Source organism: Ctenopharyngodon idella, chromosome 11 (genome assembly GCF_019924925.1).
Source record: "Ctenopharyngodon idella isolate HZGC_01 chromosome 11, HZGC01, whole genome shotgun sequence".
Classification (NCBI taxonomy): Eukaryota; Metazoa; Chordata; class Actinopteri; order Cypriniformes; family Xenocyprididae; genus Ctenopharyngodon; species Ctenopharyngodon idella.
In genome coordinates this window covers 9,653,365-9,678,908 of record NC_067230.1, presented here as the reverse complement: position 1 = coordinate 9,678,908, position 25,544 = coordinate 9,653,365, and the positions used below count along the sequence as shown (strand labels likewise).

The window sequence follows — 25,544 nt, the reverse complement described above, 5'->3', positions numbered from 1 at the left end:
ACTCTTTCCTGGATCCACAACAGATTTATCGTCACAGGCCTGTTATTAATTTCACCAGTGGTTTTTTTGTGCCTCCTGCCATCTGAGTAAAAGAGAGAAGTTGTATCAGCTACATTAAGCTGTGGAAGTCATTGTGGTCATCTGGATATGAACAAAATCAATGGAGTGAGCTGTGGCTCAGTGAAATGTAGTGTGTAACCAGGGGCCGCTTACAGTAGAGAATGATAAATGGAGATCTACATTGTTTTTAATAGTGTTAGCCTACCATGAAAATGAAAGACAGTGATTGTGATGCTCACTTTAAATAACTTCAGTAGAATAGATAACTTCAGGTGTTTTGTTTCAATCTTTTAGGCCTACTTTAGTTTGTTGCCATTTTGAAAACCATTAGAAAGTAAGTGATCCTCCAAAAATTTATAAAATATGTGTATTATATTAAAGGTTTGGTTTATATATACAGAGGTATCACTGGAATAACTAGTTGCTTAACAGCACAAATTTTACTAGCATATTGGCAGTTTATTAATACTTATAAAGCACATGTAATGCCTTAATCTGCATGACCATATTGTAGATCCCTTAACCTATACACTATACCTAAATCTACATACTTTGTATGTATGTATATATATACATACATACAAAGTTCTGTCATGAAACTCTAGATGGCGCAGGCTAATAGGTCCTTTAAGGTTCACATTTCGCGTCTAGGTTTATATATATATATATATATATATATATATATATATATATATATATATAACGGTTAGTTCCTTTCCTTGATTCTGATTGGTCAATAGCTGTGTTTTAATCACGATAAAACACGACAATGACCGCTTCACCCAATGGTTCTGTGTATCACTACACAACACCCTTAGCAGCCACTCTTAGCAACATAAACTGTATGTTCTCAATTGATATTGTTCATTGAAGCTTACTGAATTATGTAGAAGAGTATTGTGAGAAAGAGATTATTTATTATTTAGTACCTGCATTCAGATTTAGCATTTTCCTTCAGGTCAGTCCTATGTTCATAATAAAAAATATGTTTAAAGTCTGATGTATTATCTTGTCATTTTAACAGTTAAGGGGTTTTCCCGTGACTGACAGCGCTAGTCAAAGCATTTGTCAGTTGCGTCTTGTTCCGTTTTCAAAACAATTCAGTCTTTTCAATATAAAAGTCTTCGTTACTGACTGACACACTCATAAAGACAGTCTAATGGCGTAATAATGTAACTTCTGTTGCTGATCGCGGAAAGAAGGCTTTATATAGTGAAAGTTTACTTCATGAAAGTTGCATTGATACATATTTTTGGCTTTAATATTTGTATTTTGTGGTAACCATTTTATAACGCTTCATGTCGTGCCTAACAACGCCCTTCAGCCATGACTTATTCACGATACAGCACAGTCTCTTGTACCTTATTGCTTACATATACAGTAGCGTGTTTACCCACAACACAAAGCACGCAATTGCGTGATTTCTCCCTAGGGGGATCCCCCCAGTGGTGTAGTCTACGTGATGTATACCCACTAGGAAAGGCCAAGGATTTCCGTATATCCACTTAAAAAAGCGCGAGGATACGGATTTGGCACTCTTTGACGTGAAACATATTTAGTGACCATAAACTCATTGGTCAGCTAGAAAAATTAACTCTAGAGAGGAGCATTTAGCTAAATATATGCACCATATTACATATTAATTATATTTTTTTATGTTCTTCAATAGCATATGCATGTTTGAATAAATCCATAAAGTTGACAGCCACCATTTAAATGTTTATATTTAAAAAAACAAATTGGAGTAGAAATAATTTTAAAGTTAGTAGGCCTATTATAACTTTATTATTATAAAAACATTCCTTTAGTGTAATTTAAGTTTGTATACAAATTGGTTCATTTTAACCTTCAAAATTAAAGTAGTACCAGCTGATTCCCATGTGTATTATACAGCATTAGTTGAGAGATTTTTTTTTTCTTGAGAAAATTTGTCATGTACTGTACCTGATATACAGTATCCAAAATAACTCATATTGACTCAAATTGCAAGCTTGTGAATTGAAATGCATAACTATGATGACAGACTGGCAGGAAATGGTGCAAAACGGAGTCCAAGGGTGAACATGTGACGTACTGATAAGCCTCATCTTTCCATTATTGTTAATAATAGTTGCAACTTGCACTATTAAATGTGCATTGAAAATTGCCAGCTGATAAAACCTATGCTCCAGGGACCATATTCATATAATATCTAAGGCTAAATGTAGATCTTAACTGGCTGAATTAGATGGTGATTGACACTAAATAGTAGAAAATCAGTCCAGTCTCTCCAGCAGTAAATGTCATTGGCTTTTAAAGTCTTGTGTTGTTTATAATAAATTGACATTTTGATAACACACACATAAGCATTGTTTCAGAATGCTCTCAATTACATGTAGCTTATCAGATGCATACTATACATTAATGTGGTGGTGCTTATGGGGTGTCGCTCTGGGACGGGAGTATGAGGCTGAGAGGGAAAAAAGCAAAAATCACAGTATACTCACTACTCACTACAGACCCCTCAAATATATATATATATATATATATATATATATTTTTTTTTTTTTTTTCTTTCACGCCCTGTTGTAATTACCGTAGGCTCAGGATGACAACATATGATGTTTTATTCGGAGCTGTTCACATCCTCCTACTGGGAATTATGCATTTCTATGGCGACACTATCAACGCCTAAATGAATCTGCAGTGGTCAGGTGGTACAGCGGTCACGTGGTACAAGTAGAAGCTCTAAGAAAAGTCCCATCTTAAAAGCTGTAATTTCAAGCTCTACAAGGATGTGAATGCTTTTTACAAGTTTAAACCTCAAAATTAAGATAATTTCAGCATGGCGTGAATGCACCTATATACACATTTAGAAGATATATATTGCTGTTTGGATTTAATGCTTAAGAGTCTATTATTGGATCATTATTGCTGTGATTATTATGTTTCTAGCATGTTATATGTTTGGGAAAAGTTCTTTGAACCCTAATTGATGGAGTGTGTAGCATTTCTTTTAAACAACCTTTTAGGAAGACGTATTATGGCCATATTCAAGGATGGCAAAGCCAATCAGGCTCAAATTGTGAGAGAATGCTTAGTAGGGAGCATGAAGAATCATTTTCACACATGAATTGGCATCTCTGAGTCCAGACCTTAAATTCATTGAAAGTCTCTGGGATGTGCTGGAGTAGACTTTAAAGAGTTCTCACCTCTTGCATTGTCAATACAAGATCTTGATCAAAACCTGATGATGGAAATAAATGTTGTGATGTTATTTCCATCAACAATTTTTGGTATATTTGGTATTTTTCTTTGAATTTAATTAAATTTTAATATTTAATATAGAAGTCTGCATCCTGTTTGCTACGTTATTAAAATTCAGGAACTGAACTGGAATTTAAAAAGCATTATGATGTCGATCCAAACAGTTGAATAGTTGTATAAAGTTCACAGACCAAAATATTAGGTGTTAAGAAGTGGATGAACTATTAGTAATCAGAGGCAAGGACAGATCAGAAGGTTGAGAAAATGACACAGCTTTACTATAAAGAAAGGCGTCTCGAGCAGATTAAGTTGCAGCATCTCGTCATACACGCATACATGGTGAACAATAATGATTTCTATGGCCAGATTTACAGAAAAAAAACACTGTTAACCTGCATAAGCAATTTAAAAAAGTTGATCTGATGCACAAATGGCTAAAAATACAATAATAATAGTAAACATATGTATGGTTTTGCTGAATTTAAAAATCAAATGTGTCACGGGAACAGCTGTGGCAATTATTGTCCTCTGTTTTATGGATACTAGATTATGGATGTTACCAGTCAATAAGTACACAAATGATCTGACATTGGGAGAAAGACAGAATAAGCAATATACCAACAAATATATAATTGTATATATTTTGTGAACATCGCCAGTCCACTACAACCCTACAATGGACGGGGGGAACAATCTGCGAAGACGATAAAAGTGGCTGCAGAAGTTCAAGGCAAGGTTGGACAAAATAGGGTCAAGCCGACTTTGAATTGCCTTGATGTTAAACTGTTAGACTGTCTACAGTCTGTGAACACACCACAACGTGTCGTCTAAAGAGTTATCTGTGCATGTAAGTCCCTACTTGCTTGAACAAAAGCTGGTAGACTAGGCCTACTGTGCAGAAAACAACAGCGAAAGACAAACGAGGAGAGTACTGCTTTGAGGTATACTGGAGAGAAAGCATATCTGATGGATCCAATGAATTTCATTAACACGTATTTCTTTGCTGCGAAGGCATCGTATAGGACATCACATCCCAATCAGGAAGTTACGACCTGATATTCAGCCCTGGGCCGTGTCACAGGTGAAAGGCATTATGGGAGCCTGTGGTGCAGTAATACATGAACAAGAAAAGACAAACCATTTTCTCTTGCATAACACAATTCAAATGTTGTTTACAAAAAGGTATCATCCTCAGTGCAGAATGCTACAATGGTACAACTCTACAGCATTTGCTATTTACATCGTTATTAACGGTGTCAGCCAGGCAAAATTGAGACGTAATGAGTGACAAACAATGTCACTTAAATACAATTAAAACGAGAAGACACAAAACCAAGTCTCATTCGACTACCCAAGACCACTGGCTGAACGCAAATCCAAATCTGTGCATGGAGTCTTCCATTTTGGGATGCACCAAAAAGCATTTTTTATTATGAATTATTTACTTACTGTAACACAGTAAACCTGCTCAAAAAATTGATATTTACATGATGACCAAGGCCTTATTTGAGAAAAATAAATACACAATATTTCCATTTTATGTTATGTAGAAATTACATTAAATAAATTCTAATATATTAACACAATAGCAGTGAAATGACATTAATACTAAAAAGAGCAGCACAATTAACAAATAAGACATACTCCCTTTAATGGTGACATCACATTTCATTATTTTACATTGCCACAAACATGATCCTTGACCTCTGAAGTATGTTTTCATCCTACATTACACAAAGAAGCTTTCACAATGTGCTAAAATCACAGCTCAGACTCCAAATAGCTGTTGTGCAGTCAGCAATAAATTATTAATATATTAGTCCCTATTATTTTTTTTATAAATAAAATCAAGATATGTTGAGGGGTCCAAAAGTTTGAGCTCACTATAGTGAAAATGCATTAACGTTATTTTGATATTACCAGCAAAACATTTTGGGCCCTATTTTAATGATCTAAGCACATGGTCTAAATCGCACGGCGCAAGTACACTTAGGGTGTGTCCGAATCCACTTTTGCTAGTTTAAAATGGTCGGCGTGCCCGGTGCGTGGAAATGGATCTGCTGAAAGCACGCAAACAGACCACCTACGGGACAAGCCGGATTCCACCAAAGCATTTTTATGCACACAATAATAATCCTTTACATTGTAATCCTTTTATTTTTAATATTTGGCATGTTTGTGTGCTGCTGCGCATCCCTGTGTGTGTAATAAGCAGAGTCTATGTGCGCCTATAGGCGCATACTACTAACGCACTCTTTAAATAACAAAAAAATATTGTGCCATTGACTTTAGACCAGATTTTTGTTGGTCAATGGCACAGTCTATTTCAGTTGCCTCAAAATAGCAACACGCCAACAATGCGCCTGAACACACCTCGTTTTCAGACCAGCACGCCCATGGGCGGACAAATGGGGGCAAATGCATTTGCTATTTAAACAACGTGGCACAGGAAGTGAAAATGATAACTGCGTCGGGCTGAAACTAGCAAAAAACACTTGCATCGCGGCTGCTTCTGCATTGTGCCGGGTGTATGATAGAGCCCCCAAACTTTCAGAATATCTTAACATTTGCTTTGTTTCACTTTTGCTTTAATTACAGCTGCATGAACTCAACTAGTTTGTGTAAAAACAGATGATCATGTTCTCCAGCATGATTTGAGATTATTCAAAAGAGACAAGATGCTCTTTGGATCCAGAAGTGAATCTTCCATCTGTTAAAGTATCATAAGAGACTCACTCACCATTTCAAATTAATAAATGTTTGCTTAACATTTAATTAAATCTTAAAGTCAGCATGAAAGTTGCAAACGTCTTTTCTTCCCAATCGTGACGTATATCTGACTGAAACAACTTTGAATGAAAAAAAAAAAAAAAGTAGAGCGGGACTTGATTTTGTCAATTGGGAATTGATTGATTACAAAAAGGCACATGAATTAAAAAAAAATTATGTGCACAGATAAATCATTTATAATAAACACGGCAATAGTCCATAAAAAATAAGAATTTTGATTTCATGTAGACTTTAAATACATAAATTAGGTGATTTTCAATGTGGCCTCAGACTTTTGAACCTTACAATAAGTACGTAGTTGTGCAGAAGATAAATGAATGGTAGTAATGTGTGAGTACAACAAACTAACCACCGTGAGTGGCACTAGAGTTACAGTGGCATGTCTTCAGGGCAGTGTCTCAGCCGTGAACGAACACTGGATCAACCCCAAACAATATTTACACTTCTCTTTACTGTACTCAGTGGCTATATTGAGCTATTCATGTCTAGAAATCCTCAAATGACAACCCAGTGATGTATTGATGCACCCCAAACTTTTTTCAGACTCCTTGAATAAACTTATTCAGACACCGAACTCATCACCAAGCTGATTTAAAAAAAGAAATAATGAAAATTCCATCATCATTATTCTCTTTTGAGGACTATATAAAGCAAGTCTTATTAAAAAAAATGAATATATCATTGTGTATTTAACTCTTCGTATTACAACCTCTCCATTGTCCTTTGCGCTAAAATACTACCATGCTTCAAAATAATGTTTTTTTCTTCATTTACATGTGATGCCATCTAACCTCGGCCTATAAATATTGGTGGCATTTTATAGTTGCAGCCAGTGAAAAGATATTAACAGAGCAACAGCAAATGAAAGCATGACCAGTCCAGTCGGGCATATATAAGAATATACCCAGGACTAGATGTTTTTTTCTTTGCAAAAATCAACGTAAAAAAGGAAACATGAGATTCTAACGTCCAATATTAACCCAAAAGCACGATAATGATAATACATAGTGCATAGTTTTATAAAGCACAGCAAACCGTGCCAGCACTGTATACAGAATTCATGTTTTTGGACGCAATCTATCTGCGGTGAAAAAAAGGATCGTTCACTGCAGCAATATCAATATGATAAACGTATTTGCCGACGTTCTGCAGTTGAGTCGACACACAGTTGATATGTCACAGGTCTGGTGCTTGTATCTCCATTTCTTTGATGCTAGCTACAGTAAAAGGAGGAAGGGGCAGAGTAAAGATTTCCAAAATAAAAAAAAAAGAAGAGCATAAGCCACACGAAAGCTTAAAAGTCCGCCCCGTCGCCCTAAAGGCACACTAAAGTCTGTGTGGGGCATGGGGACGCCTCAAACAAAGGTTTCCGAACTCTAGCTGGCTCCCCATACCTTGTTCAGAAGGATCATGCACTCCAGTGCGTTCTATGTGAATACTCGTAATTCTTTCTGTATATATATATATTTATTTTTATGCGTGTAGTGGCACCCTCCAACCTGCTGGGGGCACCGTGCCCTTTTCTGGGTGCTATGCCAGAGAGTAGATGGCATTAACAGGTGACGTGGCTTCTGAGCTCTCGTTTCCTTCCGTCTCCTCTTTGTCCTTCTTAACTGTGTACTGGCCGATGAAGGAGCCGTCTTCGTTGAACTGGCCATCCCCTCCTTCACCATAGTCCACAAGACTGTCGTCGCTCTCTTTTACGTTCCCGTCAAGGGACGTTTGGCTACCCTGCAATGGTTTGTTGTCTTCGTCGCTGCTGTAGGAAGAAAGAAAAAAAGAGTTAGAACATACACGGGATGAAGGTTCGGCTGGTTAGCATAGACCGGTTAGCCCCTGCTGGTAGATGTCATAACTACACCACATGTTTCTCCATAGACAACCATTCAAAAGGAGGCATGTATCATGATTAAATAAATGCAAGCAACTCACAAATACTTTCATTATATTATAGCAGAGGTTGTGATTGTTTTTTTTTTTTTTCATATTATGATTTATTTTATATACTACCTGTCACGCCTGCCAGCTGGAGTCCCTATGATAGCCACCAGAGGGCACTCCTTCTGTCTCCTTTACTGCTTTATGAACTGCATTTCCCATAACCCTTTGCTTGGACTCATTACATTCTCATTATCTTTGCTATATTTAAGCCCTGTGTTTTCTGTCAGTCTTGGCGAAGTCTTGTATGTTGTTACACTGTATTTCAGAGCGTTATCCTGGTTTCCCGTGTCTTAGTTTTTTTGATTCTCTGCCTGTTTTCTGGATTACCCTTTTGCCTGTTTCTGCCCAGTTGCTCTCTTGGATTGTTTGACCTCTGAAAGCTGCATTTGGATCATCAACTCAAGTCTCTGAGCAGTCCGTAACACTACGATTCTAAAGTTTGGGCTGGTAATACTTGACAGTTTAGCTTTTTCTTCCGATGATTCCAACAAAACCATGCTGAGAAAAACATTTAGCATCTTACTTTTGAGAAACATCAAGGAGAAAAGAAAACTCTCAAGGTGAAAGAACCACAAATACTAAAGACAAAGACAAACTCTCAGCTCTTTGTATTCTATAAATGATGTCATGGCTATAAATGATTCATTGCTCTACACTATCACAAGTAGATCTTTTATCCCCCATCCTGTGCATGCCCAAACACATGCGACTCGTATATTAAAACAGACCTCTGCTGGGGGGTAATAGTGTCATGCATTAGGAGCTGGTACCTACATCAACCGAGAAGCACCAGGAAAACAGAAAACAAAGAAACACTAATCAGATCTTAAAAACCATTGACTTATTACAGAGGTCCATGTTTAATTTCATGTAATATCCACAGACCTTGTTGTAAACTGTTTTACAGATGGGCTGTTAAATCGAAATATTGTAAATAAACTGCTTTGTCCCCTCACAAAACATGGTTTACAACCAGGCTCCATGATATTATCCATTTCCATGGGTCATAAAAACGCTTTTACCAACAGCATATATCCTCTCTATAAAAAAAGCATTGATGTTTCATAAAAAATGTTTAAGTAGTATGATTCTACCAGATGACACGGTTCTGTGCATGCACTATGACAGCTGGAAAATCATTTACTCATTTATCTTTAGATTCAATAAGGCACATTCAGGAAATCTTGCTTTTCCCCACCAAACATATTTCAGGGAATAATGAAAATGGGTTTTTGATTTAATCGATCATCCCTCACACTTACAACATCACCTGCTTTTCACCTCCAAGAGTAGTTAAACTCTTTTTCAATGAGAGAAATGTATTTCACATTGTACATCACTTTTGAAAGAATATGTGAAAACAGGGCTTGTTTAATTCTCCTTTTTTTTAAAAGAATATTTAGAAAACAAATGGATGGATGAATGAATAAATAAATATGGCTGTCAGTCAATTAAAAATTTAAAATTATTTAATAACATTAATTAATAATAACATTAATATATGTAAACACATATCACTATATATTTTTAGCAGTAAATACTATTTTTCTATTTTGCACTAAATTAATGCATTAATTAATTTACAGCAGTCCTATTTTTTTTTTTTTATAAATTCACTAATAGGGTTGGTGCTATAAAAAATGTATATAATGAATTATGAATCATCTTAGAATGATTGGAAAATCATAGAAGAATATGAGTTAGTGAAAAAAAAAAATGTTATGCGTCTAACGCTTTCAATCATTTATCAATACTAAAGGAGAAGGACATATATTAATCGATTAAAATCAAAAATGCAAGGCAAAAAATGCTTTAGTTAATTATTGAGACGTCCAAAGGCAGGTGAAATTAGTGCAGCTCTTTCCATACCTTTCCCTTTCAAGAGACCTTCATTGGACCAACAGGATGGAAAACACCCAAGAATAAAAAATGATTAAGGGAGAAAAAGTGAGAAAAAATAATGAATAAAACAAAACATTTGTGTCATCAAAGAGGAAAAAGAAAATGATGCAGTGAACATAATTATAAACAGCCTTCAGCAAATAATCTGTTGTTAGCTTTTTGTTTATTTTCTAGACGTGGCATCCCATTGAATACAGATTACTGACAAAACCCAAGGGCTCTGATCTCCAGCAGACTCTCCTCTCAGATTGTAGGAAGTGCATTATTAATTCTGTAAGCCAAAGGGTACCGTAGACTCAACGAACTGAAAAACCATACATTTTGCTATAGACTTGCATGCAAATTTACATTCAATTGAGTTTCCTCTGAAGAAAGCAGAATCATTTTTATGTTTCATGCATGTTTCTGACCATGGTCACCCTGTCACTGAATGTTGTGTACTGCTCTTTCCATTGAACAACATTTCAAGGGTGTTAAACATTGGAGAAAGAACCTTTGTTCCCTTTTGGCAAATTAATTTAACCTTGACTTTACAGTACTGGCTTTTAAAATATTAACCTTACAATAAAAAACAACAAATCGTGATTATTTTTTTTTTATATACAATAAAGAGACAAAATTATTTTAAGAGGTAATAAAATGCTTAAGTACTTGACATTTTATTTCAGGCCAATGCTTTTAATACAAATTCCAATTCACTCTCAGAGATGAACGGCTTTTTATGAACCATGTAATAAGTGCACTGTTGTAAGTGGTGCAAGGTAATGTTTACAGGATTATACCTTGTCCTAACCAGACACAATGTGACAAGTTTGCTGTCCTTTAAAAGCAAAAATGCTGCAAGATATGGAAGCTAGTTTCCGGAATAAAAAAAAAAAAAAGTAACTGCAACTTTTTCTCCCACAATTCTAACTTTTTTTCTTGCAATTGCAAGTTTATATCTCACAATTCTGACTTATTTTTTCAGAACTGCAGTTTTGTCTCACTTTTGTCTCAGAATTGTGAGATATAAACCTGCCAGTGTGAGAAAAAAAGAGAAAAAATAATTGTAAGCTGCCTTTTTTGAGTTTATATATAGCAAGTCAGAATGTATAACTCACAGCTGCAAGTTTATATCTTTCAATTCTGAGAAAAAAGTCAAGATTGTGAGATATAAACGCGAGTTTATAAATATTAAATGACTTTTTTCCTCACCGTTGCGAGTTCGCGCAATTCAGACCTTTTCTCAAAATTGTGCAATATAAACTCACAATTACGAGTTATAAAGTCAGAATTTTGAAATATAAACTCACAAATGTGAGTTATAAAGTCAGAATTGTGGGATAAAAGTCACAGTTACCTTTTTTAATTCTGTGGCAGAAACAAGCTTCCATAGCAAGATGCCATACAATCATAGCCAATCCCAACGTATTTACAAATCTAAAAACATCCTGTTACTAGCCACAACTAACAGCTAGCTTTTAGCACTAGTTGCTTTATCGCATTGTGTTTGGTTAGGACACGGTGTGTTAACTTCCAAAAAATTGCTAAATTACATCCAAAAGAGAGGGACCAAGAAGTTTAACACCTTTGAAGAGCTCAAACACAACTTTAGACCCTGTTCTGCCATCCACATGTAGGCTAACCAATAACATGCTCAGGCTGAGACGATGTGCTGAAACCAAATACCTGTTCTCGTTCCTTAACAACCCAGCCGCCAATTTGAAAGAGGAGGGGGAAGAAAAGGGTTCATGAAGATGGAGTTGACCACATCATTCACATGTTAGATGGAGAGAAGTTAGTACTAGAGCCGCTGCATAAGGCTTAGTATAACTTAGATCTTAGCATTGCTAAGCTAATCAGTTACTGAAGATCGGTGGTCTCTGATCTCCTTAAAAAGAATTAGCTTTGAGAAAAGGCAAATCATTTAATATCACATAACTAGCTGTTAATCATGAAACTGCTGAGACACATGAGTGGTTTTATTAGTCCAAACTTGTTTTTCAATTAGTGGCTTAGAGGATTACACTGAATAAACCTATAAATCCATGGTACACTTCTACAGATATGTCTGTATTCAGCACTGGTGCAGTGTTGGAGAATCTCACTGACACTTCCCTTTACTCTCTGTACACAGGTTGTAATATCCACACCAACTTAAAAGATGTGGGCTTACACAAAAAAACCTTCAAAACAAACTAATGATGACATACTAAATTCTGTTTGTTTTGTAAGGGTTCACACTGCCTTAAATGCCAATGGATCCCGACAAAAGCAATTAAATGCCAACATTGTTTTTGTTAACTAAATCAGAAGTAAGCCAATTTAAAATATTAATAAATACTATAAAAGTAGGCCTATATAAATAACACTAAAGTAACACACTAAAGTAACACACTAAAGTAACACACTAAAGTAACGATGAATGTTGGTGTTTGTTGGGGCAGTGTGAGCTCCTTTTCAGAGTCGCACACTGATTTCTTTCTGCCATTATGGGACTGCAGGGTATGAGATTATGAGATCTGTCTGGTTTAGAGAGTAGAGGTAGAACTGTACAGGGAGGACTCATTTACAGTATGCTGGTGAGGAGGATGGTGATAAAAACCACAGTTTCCTGAGATTCTGGTGCATTGGTTTCCAGCTGCTGGTCAGTGAACTGAGACACATAACACACTAGCAAGCTTATTTTCTGTTTAAGTAAAGCAAAAGCCTCATCAACAAATGTTCTGGGGGTGTTTATGTAATTTGTTATTTAGTATTTGTTTGGTTTAAATGGTTAGTTGTTATATTTGTTTAAGATGATAGAGACATTTTCCCCTCTGCAGGGTGAGAGCTATGTTCAGGACCTGTAATAGGTAAAACAAAGTGACTCATCAACAGGTTCAATATTGTAAACAGCAGAACCTGAATAGCTGTTTATCTTTATGGTAAAAGTGATCGAAAGTGAAAACTTACTGATAGTCAAATGACCCATCTTGGTCTTTAGCGTCAACAGCATCTAAGGGGAGGTCTTTCTTATCTCTCACTGATAAAAAAAAAAAAAACAGCAGTACATAAAAACAGTAGAAAGATAATTTACATAACACACTTATATTGTAGTTAAAGGTTATTAATGTTAACAGAAATGCACATAGTAAATAAAATAAAATAAATAAAATTATAATAAAATAAAAAATTAAATTAAATAAATATAATATAATAAAATATAATAAAAACAAAAAAAATAAAAAATTACAAAAAATAAAATTATAAAAAAATAAAAAATAAATACAATAAATAAAATAAATATATAAAATAAATAAATTAATTAATTAATTAAATAAATATAAATAAATGCATTAAATAAATATAAATAAATAAATAAAATGAAATATATATAATAAAATAAATAAAATATAATAAAGAGAATAAAATGTTTAATTTTTGTAACCATAAATAAATAAATAACCCTGGTTTAATATATTCCAGTGGTTTCTGGAAAGTGATCACGCGTGTCTTGTGTATTTGCTGGACTTTACCTGGGTATTTTCCTCCACGACTCCTCTTGATGAAACAAACAATGAGCAAGATGAGAACCAATAAAGCCACGGCACACATCAGCCCAATGAACCAACCCTGAGTAGCGATGTCTTCCGTCTCCTTGTAGGCTGTTAACAAGCAAACACACAGAGGTGGGGAAGAGAAAAAGAGGCACAGAATAAAATGTTTAAGTTTCGTAACATTATATACCCATAAGCAAGAATGGCAGAAATCAACTCTCCCAGATCATCTTACACATTAAGAACCTTGTTCTCTTCCTGCATGATTTATTGAGTGAAGAGAACAGCTGAACACAGTAACACCAAATGGAGACCCTAATAAATCTCACTGACTTTCAGCAACATGGTAGGAGTCATTTGACAGCCATCCTTTATCAAAAACACATTAGCGGAGAGTGGATCTGGATTTGAATTACCCATCCTGATAATAACATCAGAGCACACAGGGTGCTCTCTCCATAAAGAGTTATCTGATGAAAACGGAAACCCAGTAAAGCCAGCAGCTTGGTTCAACCACATCATCCAATACTCTCCTTTTCAAAAACCACACTTTTTAATATCTGTATCTCGTGAAACATTTTAGAGAGTGATTCTAGAGGGTGGACTTGTTGCATGTGTTCTTCCAGTTCTTTGTTGAAAGGTTTTTGGATACACACTATTGTTCAAAAGTTTGGAGTTTTTAAGATTTTTGAAAAAAGTTTCTTAGGCTCACCAAGGCTGCACTTATTTGATCAAAAAATACAGTAAAAACTGTATTATTGTGAAATATTATTATGCTCAGTAAGATATTGATCATCATGATGATAAGGATCCTTGTAAATATCTGTTTTTAATGATTCTTTAATGAATATAAAGTTTGAGAAAGTGCAGCATTTATTTGAAATAGACATGTTTTATAATATTATAAATATCTTTACTGCTACTTTTGATCATTTTAATTCCTTTTGTGGAATAAAATGATTAGTTAATTTTTTTAACTATAGCAGACAAGACATCTTATGTGCTTCTCAAACACTTCGTTTCAAAACCATGGACATTAATAGAGCATCTGATAATATAATATAATATAATATAATATAATATAATATATAAAAACAACTAAAATGGCCTGATAATAGTGGCATTTTTTGTGTGGAAAAATCACAGAGGGATCTAACAGTGAGCGGAACAAACAATAAGGCTTATGGATTATTATGAGCTCAATCTTCTATATCCGAAAAACACAGAGCAAAACATCCCACCTAAAATGACATTTACACGGCTCAAGGATCCTTATCATCATGATGATCAATATCTTATTGAGCGTGCTCTAACAGAAAATGCTGTGAGATTTCGTCTTGCTCACACCACCTGAGGCACATATGTATCCTGCTGGAAAAATAAGTTTGATAATGCATCTGAAGCTTCAAAAAATGATCTTCAAAGATAAACTCACAAAATAACTTAGCAAGCATTAACTATGTTGATAATATTTACACACTTTTTAAACTTTTTTTCCCCAATTGTTCCCTGGGAATCGATCTCATGCCCTTCTCTACAAGTTACCGGTGACAGTAACCCATTGGTAAATATAACAAAATACAGTTTGTTGTAGTTTTATCTACTTCAGAAGGTCACATGTTGAAGCCTTTCTTCCTCCCTTGTGTCTTGGCTACCCCTCACCTCTGCCTGTCTCGAACGTGACATAGTCGCTGCTGATGGAGTTGTGCTCATGGGAATACACCCGCAACCGATACTTGGCCCCGGCCACCAGCCCAGCCAGCTTAATGGGAGGCTGGTGGTTTACTTGTATGCTTTTCATCGACTCATTACCTTCAAGGAGAGACACAAGAGAGGTGTCCATCAAACCAAGCCCATGAAGCTAAACTGACCAAAACTAAGCACAAAACACTAGCCTCTTCCACAAGATAGCAGGTCATGTTTATTAACTGAGGAAATGTGCTGCATCCCTTCCACTCTTAAGTGAGAATGTACAAAAAGAATATTTTAAGCAAGCTGGGAGCGAAAATACTGGAATATTGTTGCTCAGCACACATCAAAGTCTGGCACTGGTGTATTAGGGGCATCATATGCTTTAGTGACGCCTGTTAAGAGCTTTGATGTGAAGTTGCCGCTTAATATCTCACACTGGATTTGCTATAATGAACTCAGGTCTAGAGTGGAGGGAGGTGCACCTTGTCTCAATTATCCATAGACCTCATCTCATCTCTGAGGAAGTGGAGTGGAGTGGAGAGACAAATCCCAAAGGCATTGTGAAGAGGTGGACGTGATGTTCCACTGAGGTTCCACGATGTTCATAAGGAACCATCAGGCACCATGTAACTCATGGGTTGGCATGAGTTTGATGCAAAACCCTGTATATCCAAAATGTGGCCATATACAACAGCCTTTGAAGCAAGCAAGCAGCCATTTGATTATTTTTAAATTAAATTAAAGTGTCTGAAAGTGCAGACCTGGAGGTGCAAGAGCTACTAGCTAGAAAAGAAAGTACTTATCCATTTTAGACAATTCCCATTTATCCATTCAAAACCTTTTAAATCTTTTGTTTTGTAGCTTTAGCTTTAATTTCAATGCTTGCAAAGCTGTGTATTACGCCAACATTCTGGTTAGGGTTTGTTCTGCAATTGATGTAAAACTTTGTTTTGTAAACAGAACATACTGATTTTTGACTGGCCAACTGGCATCTATTTAACCATGAAAAGCTGCCAAAAAAAAACCAGCAAAACAGCTCTGGAATTCTGAAATTTAATTTAAGCTAAGCAAAAGCACTATGGATACAGTTATAACAATTCTGACTAATAACAATATGACAAAATTATATTTAATTATGTTGCTCTGTTGTGGCTGATAATCTACTAATGGCCGATATTAAAATTCTATACTGTTTTGTCTAAAGGGAAAAAATAATAGATCCACTATTTTAGGCATTACAGAATTATTATGTCAGTATTAAAATTGAATATTCATTCTGAGAATAACGCTAAAGATAACATTTAGCAATTATTAAATTAGTGTTTCTAAAGTTTAAGTTAGCGTTAGATGATGATAAAAGTGTAAAAACTAAATGTAAATATAGTCCATTAAAGGGTTAGTTCACCCAAAAATGAAATTTCTGTTATTAATTACTCACCCTCATGTCGTTCCACACCCACAAGACCTTCGTTCATCTTCAGAACACAAATTAAGATATTTTTGATGGAATCCGAGAGCTCTCTGACTCCTCCATAGACAGTTATTTAACCACCACATTCAAGGTCCAGAAAGGTACTAAAGACATTATTAAAATAGTCCATGTGACTGCAGTGGTTCAACCATAATTTTATGAAGTGATGAGAATACTTTTTGTGCACAAAAACAAAACAAAACTAGCAACTTTATTCAACAATATCTTCTCTTCCATGTCAGTCTCCTACGCAGTCGACGTAAGCACAGTGCAGCGCTTCCGTGTTAAGTACTGGCCAACGCAGTTCACGTGAGCAGAATGACAGCATGCGTGTGATGCTGACGCAGGAGCCGCCCAATACTGAGCCGGCGTTCTGACGTACAACCTGGAAGCGCTGAACGTAAACAGCGTATGAGAATGACACATAAGAGAAGATATTCTTGAACACAAAAAGTAGTCTCGTCGCTTCATAAAATGGTTGAACCACTGCAGTCACATGGACTATTTTAACGATGTCTTTACTACTTTTCTGGACCTTGAAAGTGATGGTTAAATTGCTGTCTATGGAGGATTTCATCAAAAATATCTTAATTTGTGTTCCGAAGATGAACGAAGGTCTTACGGGTGTAGAACGACATGAGGGTGAGTAATTAATGACAGAATTTTCATTTTTGGGTGAACTAACCCTTGCACAATTAAATATCTAATATTGACCAATACCAATAAATAAGAAAAGTCTAATATCGGCCGATAATGTTACCATTATATCATGCATCCTTATTTGTGGCCTTGCAAGGCCTCATATTTCCTTCAAATGTTTATCTAGTTGTTCAATAGCTTGATAAAGGTGATAAAGATTGTCTTTCAAAGCCAAGTTATTCCCTACCTCTGCATCAGGATATGCATTTAAATTATATTTATATTACATGCACAAAATTGGCTGATAACTCTTCAATGTAGCAATGTCCTGCTTTGAGATCAACAAAACATCTCATATGAGCTGAGAAGCTTCTACAGCTAGTCTCTGACTTTAAGACACCATCACACACCATGCCTCACACTGACTGCATGCAGCTGCCACAATCTTGACAGGACATGGTGAGATGATGAGAAAGAGGAAGAGAGAAGAGGGAGTGTCATATAATGGTATGGTGAGTCTACATGGGAAGTTGTTTTGGTCCTGGTGTAATTTAATCCCATAATAATGCAGTATTCCTTAGTGTAAAACAAATGAGTCCAAAGCCGTGATGCACCTCTTGAATGAAACCCAGATTGCTTCAGTTAAATTTACACCTGCTGGGTGGGTTAATGCATCAGTACGTCCTGTACAACATGTTTCAAGGTTAAATATGTTATTCTGACTCTCCCCTTGAGGAGACCTTAGGTTTCTCTGAAACCTTTCCACCAAAGATAAAAAAACAGAAGCCCAAGGGGCATCAATCAGATATGGCAGACTTGTTGGCATAATCATGGGATGGGGCAATGGTGGCCAATATGAACAATAAGCCAAGCAGCTGTGAGCAGCCAGACAACAAGCGCTGCTGGGAAGCCAAAGGCTGAGGTAAGGGTGGAGTGAGCAATCACATCTGATGAGCCAAACAGATAGCTCAAGGATGAAAGAGCAAGCGAGAGAGAGAGAGAGAGAGAGAGAGAGAGAGAGAGAGAGAGAGAGCAAGAAAATGAGTGAGAGAGAGAGACTTTTGTAGAGGAATATACACTAGTCAAACACTAGTTACGTATTGCATGTCTCTTTCCATGCTGTGACCGGCTTAAACATGCACAGGCACAACAGAACAGTTACGTAGTATGAAGAAATAACTGTTCTGATTAACATTCACCTGCGTAATAAAAAAGTTGAAAATTGAAACGGCGCAAAAGAGTATAGGCAGTGAATTAAAATATATATATATATATATATATATATATATATATATTTGTCTAGGTTTCCAGAAAAATCTAAAATAAATTAATAAATTAATAATATTATCCTTAAAACAAAATACATTTTCTTATCATTTAGGCCAATTATTCCTTTTTAAGTATAAATGAAGTAAATTTGCACCTAAAAAATAATATTTGTACTGGTAAAAAGAGAAAAAAAAACTGCTAAAATATTGCAGTATTTTTAGTATATTACAGTATTTCATATAATAAGAGAGGACTGCTGTGTGCCTCAAAATACTAAAATTCTCTGTGGCCCAATTAGAGTCAAACAATCAGTCTCTTTTTAAGTCTCAGGGCGTCTCTCCCCCTCATAGATTTAGTCAAATCTCTCCCTGTTCTTAGCCGCCAGTGAGAAATAGAGCTTTCTAAAGGGAACATGCATGACTGCTGATGACACAAAGCAGGATGTAGTATTGCAGTTAGACAAATGATATTATTCAGTAACATGCTGGAAGACTGATATTAGAGACATTTTAGGGTTAACGAGCTACACAAATACTGTGGAAAAAGAACATTCCAGAGATTCACAGCAGGGAGATATCATAAATGTTGAACAATTCAAATAACTTTTATAATACCTCCCTTTCAAATAAACCTGAGCTCCCTGTAATGTTTATTGCGATGTTCTGTAAATTTGCCATAAAATGAGGCCCAATTAAACATTATGAAAGGATGATTTGGGTCACCAGTAGACTCAGTAAAATGTAGCGTTCCCTTTATAAGCTCTCGGTAGGTGCATCTGGCTCTTACTGTCCAGTGTGAACTCTAGCACAAACTCGCTGTTGTCAACGGAGAAGTTGTGCTTCCAGCTGACGTTAGCATAGTCATTGTTAGCATCCACGGTCAGATTCCAGATCTTTACATTCGGGGCTATGCAGAACAGGTGGGAGAGGAGTACACTTTAATATTTCGTAATACAGACACTGGTTAGGTTACATATGCTTAATGTTAAAGACCCCATGAAACCTAAATTAGATTTTTTGTATCTTTTTGTTAATGTTGATTACTTAGCTTTAAGGTCATCTATATGCTAGTATAGTATAAACAAAATGTTTAGCAGATATATACACATTTAAAGGGTACAGACTTTCAAGATCCTCCAGGAAAACAGACCGAAAATACGGATATCATCCTGTAATTTGGTATATTCAAATTTTTAATAAAATGCTCTCTAGAATTCCCTCTTAAGGCGCAGTCACATTAGCGAAACTCGGACTTACACTGTCTGTTATCAATAGCATAGCGATGCATAAAGTAACACGTACAAACAAAGTTTTTTATTGCTACAGTAAATACAGAAAATTGCCGTGATCAGAGTTTAACAAACTTGAATCCAATGCGAAGTCTTGGTGGGGAAATATTTCATCCCTCACACGAAATTCCACATGCAAATTCCTATTGAAAGGATTGCATTTCGCCCACGGAATTTTGCTGAGCAAAGGTAAACGTGACCGAACTCTTATGGCCCCGATATACTTCAAGGGAAATTGGAGAACGAACTGTTGGGATGTAATTTTTAAGAAAATCTGTCCAAAACAAAGTTTGTTTGTAGTTTATCTCAACAGTTCAAAACTTTCTGGTAAAAGTCTGCGCCGACTTGGTACTTTATACGTTTGACGTTTTGATTACAATTGAAATTTTGCATGAAGTTCAGATTTCCCTCGAGCCATACGCACTTTTGTCTACGTCAGGGGTCTCCAAACTCGGTCCTGCAGAGTTTAGCACCAACCCCAATTAAACACACCTGAACCAGCTAATTAAGGTCTAAATAGGCATACTAGAAACTTCCAGGCAGGAGTGTTGAGGCAAGTTGGAGCTAAACTCTGCAGGAAAGTGGTCTTCCAGGAACGAGTTTGGAGACCCCTGGTCTACGTGATACGTTTATGTGTGAAGCATGTTGTTCGGATCTTGACACTTCTGTCTAGTTTGGTTTCAGTTCAGTGTAGGAGTTTATGCTCCATGTTTTGTCTCTTGTTGTGAGCGCACAGGTTAAGTGTTCATACACTGGCCATGCACTCTTGTTTTGTGTGTTTTTGTAGCGCCTATGTTTTTATTGGCCATGTGTTCATGTGTTGTTGTGTTCTATGTGGCATGTGGTTTGTGTTTATTAACAGCCACGTACTTTCTTGTCTTTTCTGTGTTGCATGCAGCTGTGAGGGCTCTCATTGGCTGCGTGTTCACTTCATGTTTTGTGTGAGCACATGGCTTTGTTTTGTTTGTTTCTATGTGCCATGTGCTCCAATGTCTATTGTCTTAACCTGCCCTTCTTGTTACCTAATTATTGATTTATTTGCTCCACTTGCTCTCCTTTGTTGCCCTCCTAATTTCCTCTCCTATTTATTCTCCTAGTGTTCTCAGTCCTGTGCCAGATTGTTGAAATATATATCCATTGTGTCCTACTGTATCTGTCCTGACCTGCTGTGTCCAGCCTGCCTTGGCCATTGAGGGTCTGTTTTTCCTCTATGGGGTAGTTTTTGTTTGTTTTGTTTTATTTTATTATTAATAAAAATTCCATTGTTCCCTGCATCTGAGCTCTCGCCTTATCCCTTCACACACACCTGACAGAAGCACATATTTGAATATATTTTACATATTTGTAATGGGTGCCGTCGGAAGTTTCAAAAACAGTATATCATTGCTTAGCCATTTCAAACTTCTATTTTAAAAAGAACTTCGCCATGAGTATATCAGGGCCTTTATACCATCAGCTAGCAATAGCAAGAAGCAAATCATAGTTTCATACTGTAGTTCAAAGCAAACATTAACTTAAGCTTATTAGCTATTAAATATATAATTATATCCCACCAAAATTTACTTTAAATTACTGTCACTAAATATGTCACACAGCAAAGAAAACTTTCATGGGGTCTTTAATGCAGCTGAATACCTTAGCTAGAAAATGTTATTTGCTAATATGTGTGATATGATTTTACTAAATATCTCATAGTTTAGTAAGCAACATCATGCATTTAATTTTCTAATGCAGCTAGACTATTTGTAAAGCAAATGTCAATACTAATTCTGTGTAATCTGTGTATTGTATGTCTGTGAGGGCACAGGGCGAACATCAATCATGCCCCTGTCCTAAATGGTCTGTTAACTGAGTCAAACATACATAATAAATGTCATCTAAACAAGAGGACACGCTAATTTCATCTACTTTGTCTGTACTGTGGGCTTTTCCAATGCACACTGTGTCTTTATCAGATACCCAGCATTTTCCAATCCACTGTTTTAGGAGACATGGGCCGAACAGGAAGAAGTGTGGTGGAAGCTGTTGTAGTAGTGGTGGTAGTTGTAGTAGTTGTGGTGGTTGTAGTAGTAGTAGTTGTTGTAGTGGTAGTAGTGGTGGAAATGGAAGTAGGTTTGGGTGGAGCAGCAGTTGTAGGGGCTGGTGTGGCTGGTTCTGGGGTAAGTATTGTTGGGATTGGGTCAGTGGAGAGGGGAGGGGGAGGAGGAGGAGTTTCGAACATCAAGGCATCTGTAAAGTTAACGGCTGAGAGGAAGAACAGAGGAGGTTATATGGAGGTTCCAGGGTTCAGCACAAGAAAGACAAAGAGATGCGAGAAAAGACAAACAAGAATGAGTTAATCAAATGGAATTCCCACAATTCCCTTTTTCCAAAACAAATTTAGTGAAAGAGAGGCTATGTTCAGAATGGGATACTGGCATACTGCTTTCTGCATAATATCTATTGTATTGTACTTGCTATTAGTTTTATTCCACTCTTGACTTTTGTATGATAAAATGTGATATATATATATATATATATATATATATATATATATATATATATATATATATATATATACACACACACACACACACACAAACATACATACAAGTACCGTTCAAAAGTCCAGTGACTAATATTTATTAAGTAATTAATACCTTTTCAAGAAGGATGCATTAAATCAAAAGTAACAGTAAATACATTTATACGGAAGGCGGTCTGGCGGAAGCTAGATATTTTACTTGTTAAATATGGATTTCTTTTTTTTTTTACACAAACACATCACTTTACTTCAGAAGGCCTTTAACATTAATATTTCTCAGACTGTGTTTACCAGAAAGAAGAAAGTCATATTCACCTAGGATGGCTTAAGGGCTTGGGGTAATTTTCATTTGAAAGTGAACTAATCCTTTAAAAAAAATCATGGATTTCACAAAAATATTAAGCAGCACAACTGTTTTTAACATTGATAATAATAAGAAATGTTTCTTGAGAATCAAACCAGCATATTAGAATGTTTTCTGAAAGATCATGTGACACTGAAGACTGGAGTAATGATGCTGAAAATTCAGCTTTGCCATCACAGGAATAACATATATTATAATTTAAAATGTATTAAAATAGAAAACAGTTACATCACAATTCTTTTTACTGTATTTTGGTAAAATAAATGCAGTCTTGGTGAGCATAAAAGACTTTTTCAAAATCATTTGAAAAATCTTACCATCCACAAACGTTTGAACGGTACTGTATATAGCATATGTATGTATAAAAATATATAAGAATTACTAGATCTAGGTATTCCGGGCATACAGTGAAAAAGGTGTACGTGGCCAAATGCTATTCTGAACATAGCCAGTATCAAATTTCTCTGCTCATGGTAGGCATCTAAATACCATGCTTCTGTATAACCAGGCATGATGTCATGCTTCAAAGAATATTTGCATCTTCAAGACACCATTATTTTTTAATGCTTACATTGTTTGTTTAGCTTGTAGTACATTCTGAAATATCTACTGAAATGGTGCAACAACTTTGATATTTCCGAGCATGAATGTCAGCACGTCATGCCGCTGAGGAATACTGCAGAGGTTGCATAGAGGGTATCTAAAAATTGATTGTTGTGCACCACCAAGGGGAAACATAGGGTCACTACAAACCACTGTGCTAAAGCTGTGCAATACTATAGAGACAACTGCAAAATGCTACAGTATTCTCAGATCTCTTGGCATTTTGAAACTATGAAATATAAAATCATATCTGGGACTTGACTTAAACAATAAACTTGCAGTGCTGTCAGTACATTAAGAGAAGATGTGTGAAAATCAATTAGAACACAGTGGATAGAATCATTACCATGGAAGATGAAAATTATTCATTATTGTACATCTTTGCTTATTGAAGCTTTTACCTTGGAAACAATGACGCTTTGAGTACCATTAACCAACTCCATAACAAATATATAAGCAGTTTCCAAACTCAGCTAAAAAGTGAGAGCAATCCATACTATGTTGGGAAGGGTAAGCCAGACATGTCAGAGAGTCCCGGAGCACTTGGCGACATTAAGATTTGGCAGACCAAGACATGCTAATGGATGTGAATGTGGTTTCAGATCAACACAGCCAATCAGCCAACAATTCAGTGCACTCTTACCTGTATGTCTTCGTCTGACTGACACAAAATAAAAAAAATGCTTGGTAAAAGAGAAATAAAGGTGGCACAAGCAGAAGCGGCGGTGTGCATTGCAAAAGCAGCAGACTAATGGTGAGCTGATTTAACATGTATTCTTTTTAATAATTAATCAGCACAACACTCACTATCTGCAGCGTTGCCTTATCTAATTCTCACTTTCATGTATCATTGCTTGACGTTTGACCTGCACATGTACAAGCAGCACATAAACATCAATCTGGAGGAGGTACTGAAGACACAGTAGAAAACAGCTCATAATTGCTTTACTAATACACTTATTTACTATTCTGCCATTTTCGTCATGGATGGATTCACAGCCAAACATCATCACTCCATTTATACTGCTCTATACGCAGATGCACCTCATCCATATATTAGCATAACTGCATTTCAACTCAGGCTATTTTTCATTGTAAGCTTACACAACATAATTTGCATGATTGAAAAGAGAAAAATTCTGCCATTTTTGTAAAGCTTAGTTTTGCATGTTCACAGCATTAATTAACTAGGAGAATACTGATAGATTTGACATTTTGGGGTATTAATCATAATTTTGCATCATTTGCATCCACTTTGACAGAGCAATTGGCACAGGAAAGTAGTCATTTACATAATAAAACGCACACTGCTCTCTCTCTGACTATCTGCAACATGTATATTAAATCTAAAAATGTTATTTTAATAAAGAAAAATAATGGTTCAACAGGTACAATTCAATGGGCTTATTGTTTAACTGCTATCCTTGAATACAATCCTATATTAATTCAGTTTTCATGACAATTTGCCCTTTATTTCCACCAGAGAAAGAGAAAATTGACATTTCAGTACTATCAACACAAAGCGCATGGTTATTGGAACCAAGCAGATCTCGCCCCCCATTTACTACCATAGCAGGAAAAAAATACTAATGTAGTCAATGGGGGGCGAGATCTGCTTGGTTACAAACTTTCTTGCAAATATCTTCCTTTGTGTACAGCAGAACAAAGAAATGTATACAGGTTTGAAACAACTTGAGGGTGAGTAAACGATGACAGAATTTTCATTTTTGGGTGAACTATCCCTTTAACTAGTCAACAGGTTATCTGTTTCTACAGTGAGAATTGTTGAAGAAATTGGTATTAACTACACAGACAGTTGTTAAATTGGCTTGCCATTGTGATTAGCTTCTATAACAGCGTTTTCTTCATAAATGTCCATATTTGATTTTTTTCTCTTATCACCTGAATATTAATTTCCCTTCCCCTAACACAACGACTATATCAAAGCATCACCACCAGGGGTCTCTGTTTCCCAAACTACAAAGTGTTTAATTCTGGCTTCTGGCTAGATTTTAAACCAAAATGATGAGAAGAGCATGCTGGGATATGCCAAGCAAGGCAAGTGGTAGGAAGTGATGTCAGGGCTAAAGTAGTGAAGTGCCATCAGGGATTAGGGGTCAATAAATCACAAATTACATCAGAGCCACACATGACTCTAACCAAAATAGCATCTTACCAGCATTATAAAGAGATAAAAGTTTAATCATCTACACTGAGAGCAGATTCAGTGACTTCAC

General features: G+C 36.0%; 1 protein-coding gene across 1 annotated transcript in view; it reads right to left on the bottom strand.

Annotated features, from left to right (window-relative positions):
• Window positions 1-3,557: 3,557 nt before the first annotated feature.
• nfasca (neurofascin homolog (chicken) a) overlaps window positions 3,558-25,544 on the bottom strand; it is a 68,287-nt gene continuing 46,300 nt past the window's right edge. Inside the window, 8 exon segments of the mRNA XM_051913296.1 lie at window positions 3,558-7,855; window positions 9,907-9,924; window positions 11,608-11,619; window positions 12,874-12,943; window positions 13,437-13,565; window positions 15,120-15,269; window positions 19,315-19,434; window positions 21,776-22,060. Coding sequence (XP_051769256.1) covers window positions 7,627-7,855; window positions 9,907-9,924; window positions 11,608-11,619; window positions 12,874-12,943; window positions 13,437-13,565; window positions 15,120-15,269; window positions 19,315-19,434; window positions 21,776-22,060 — 1,013 coding nt within the window. The 3' untranslated portion in view covers window positions 3,558-7,626.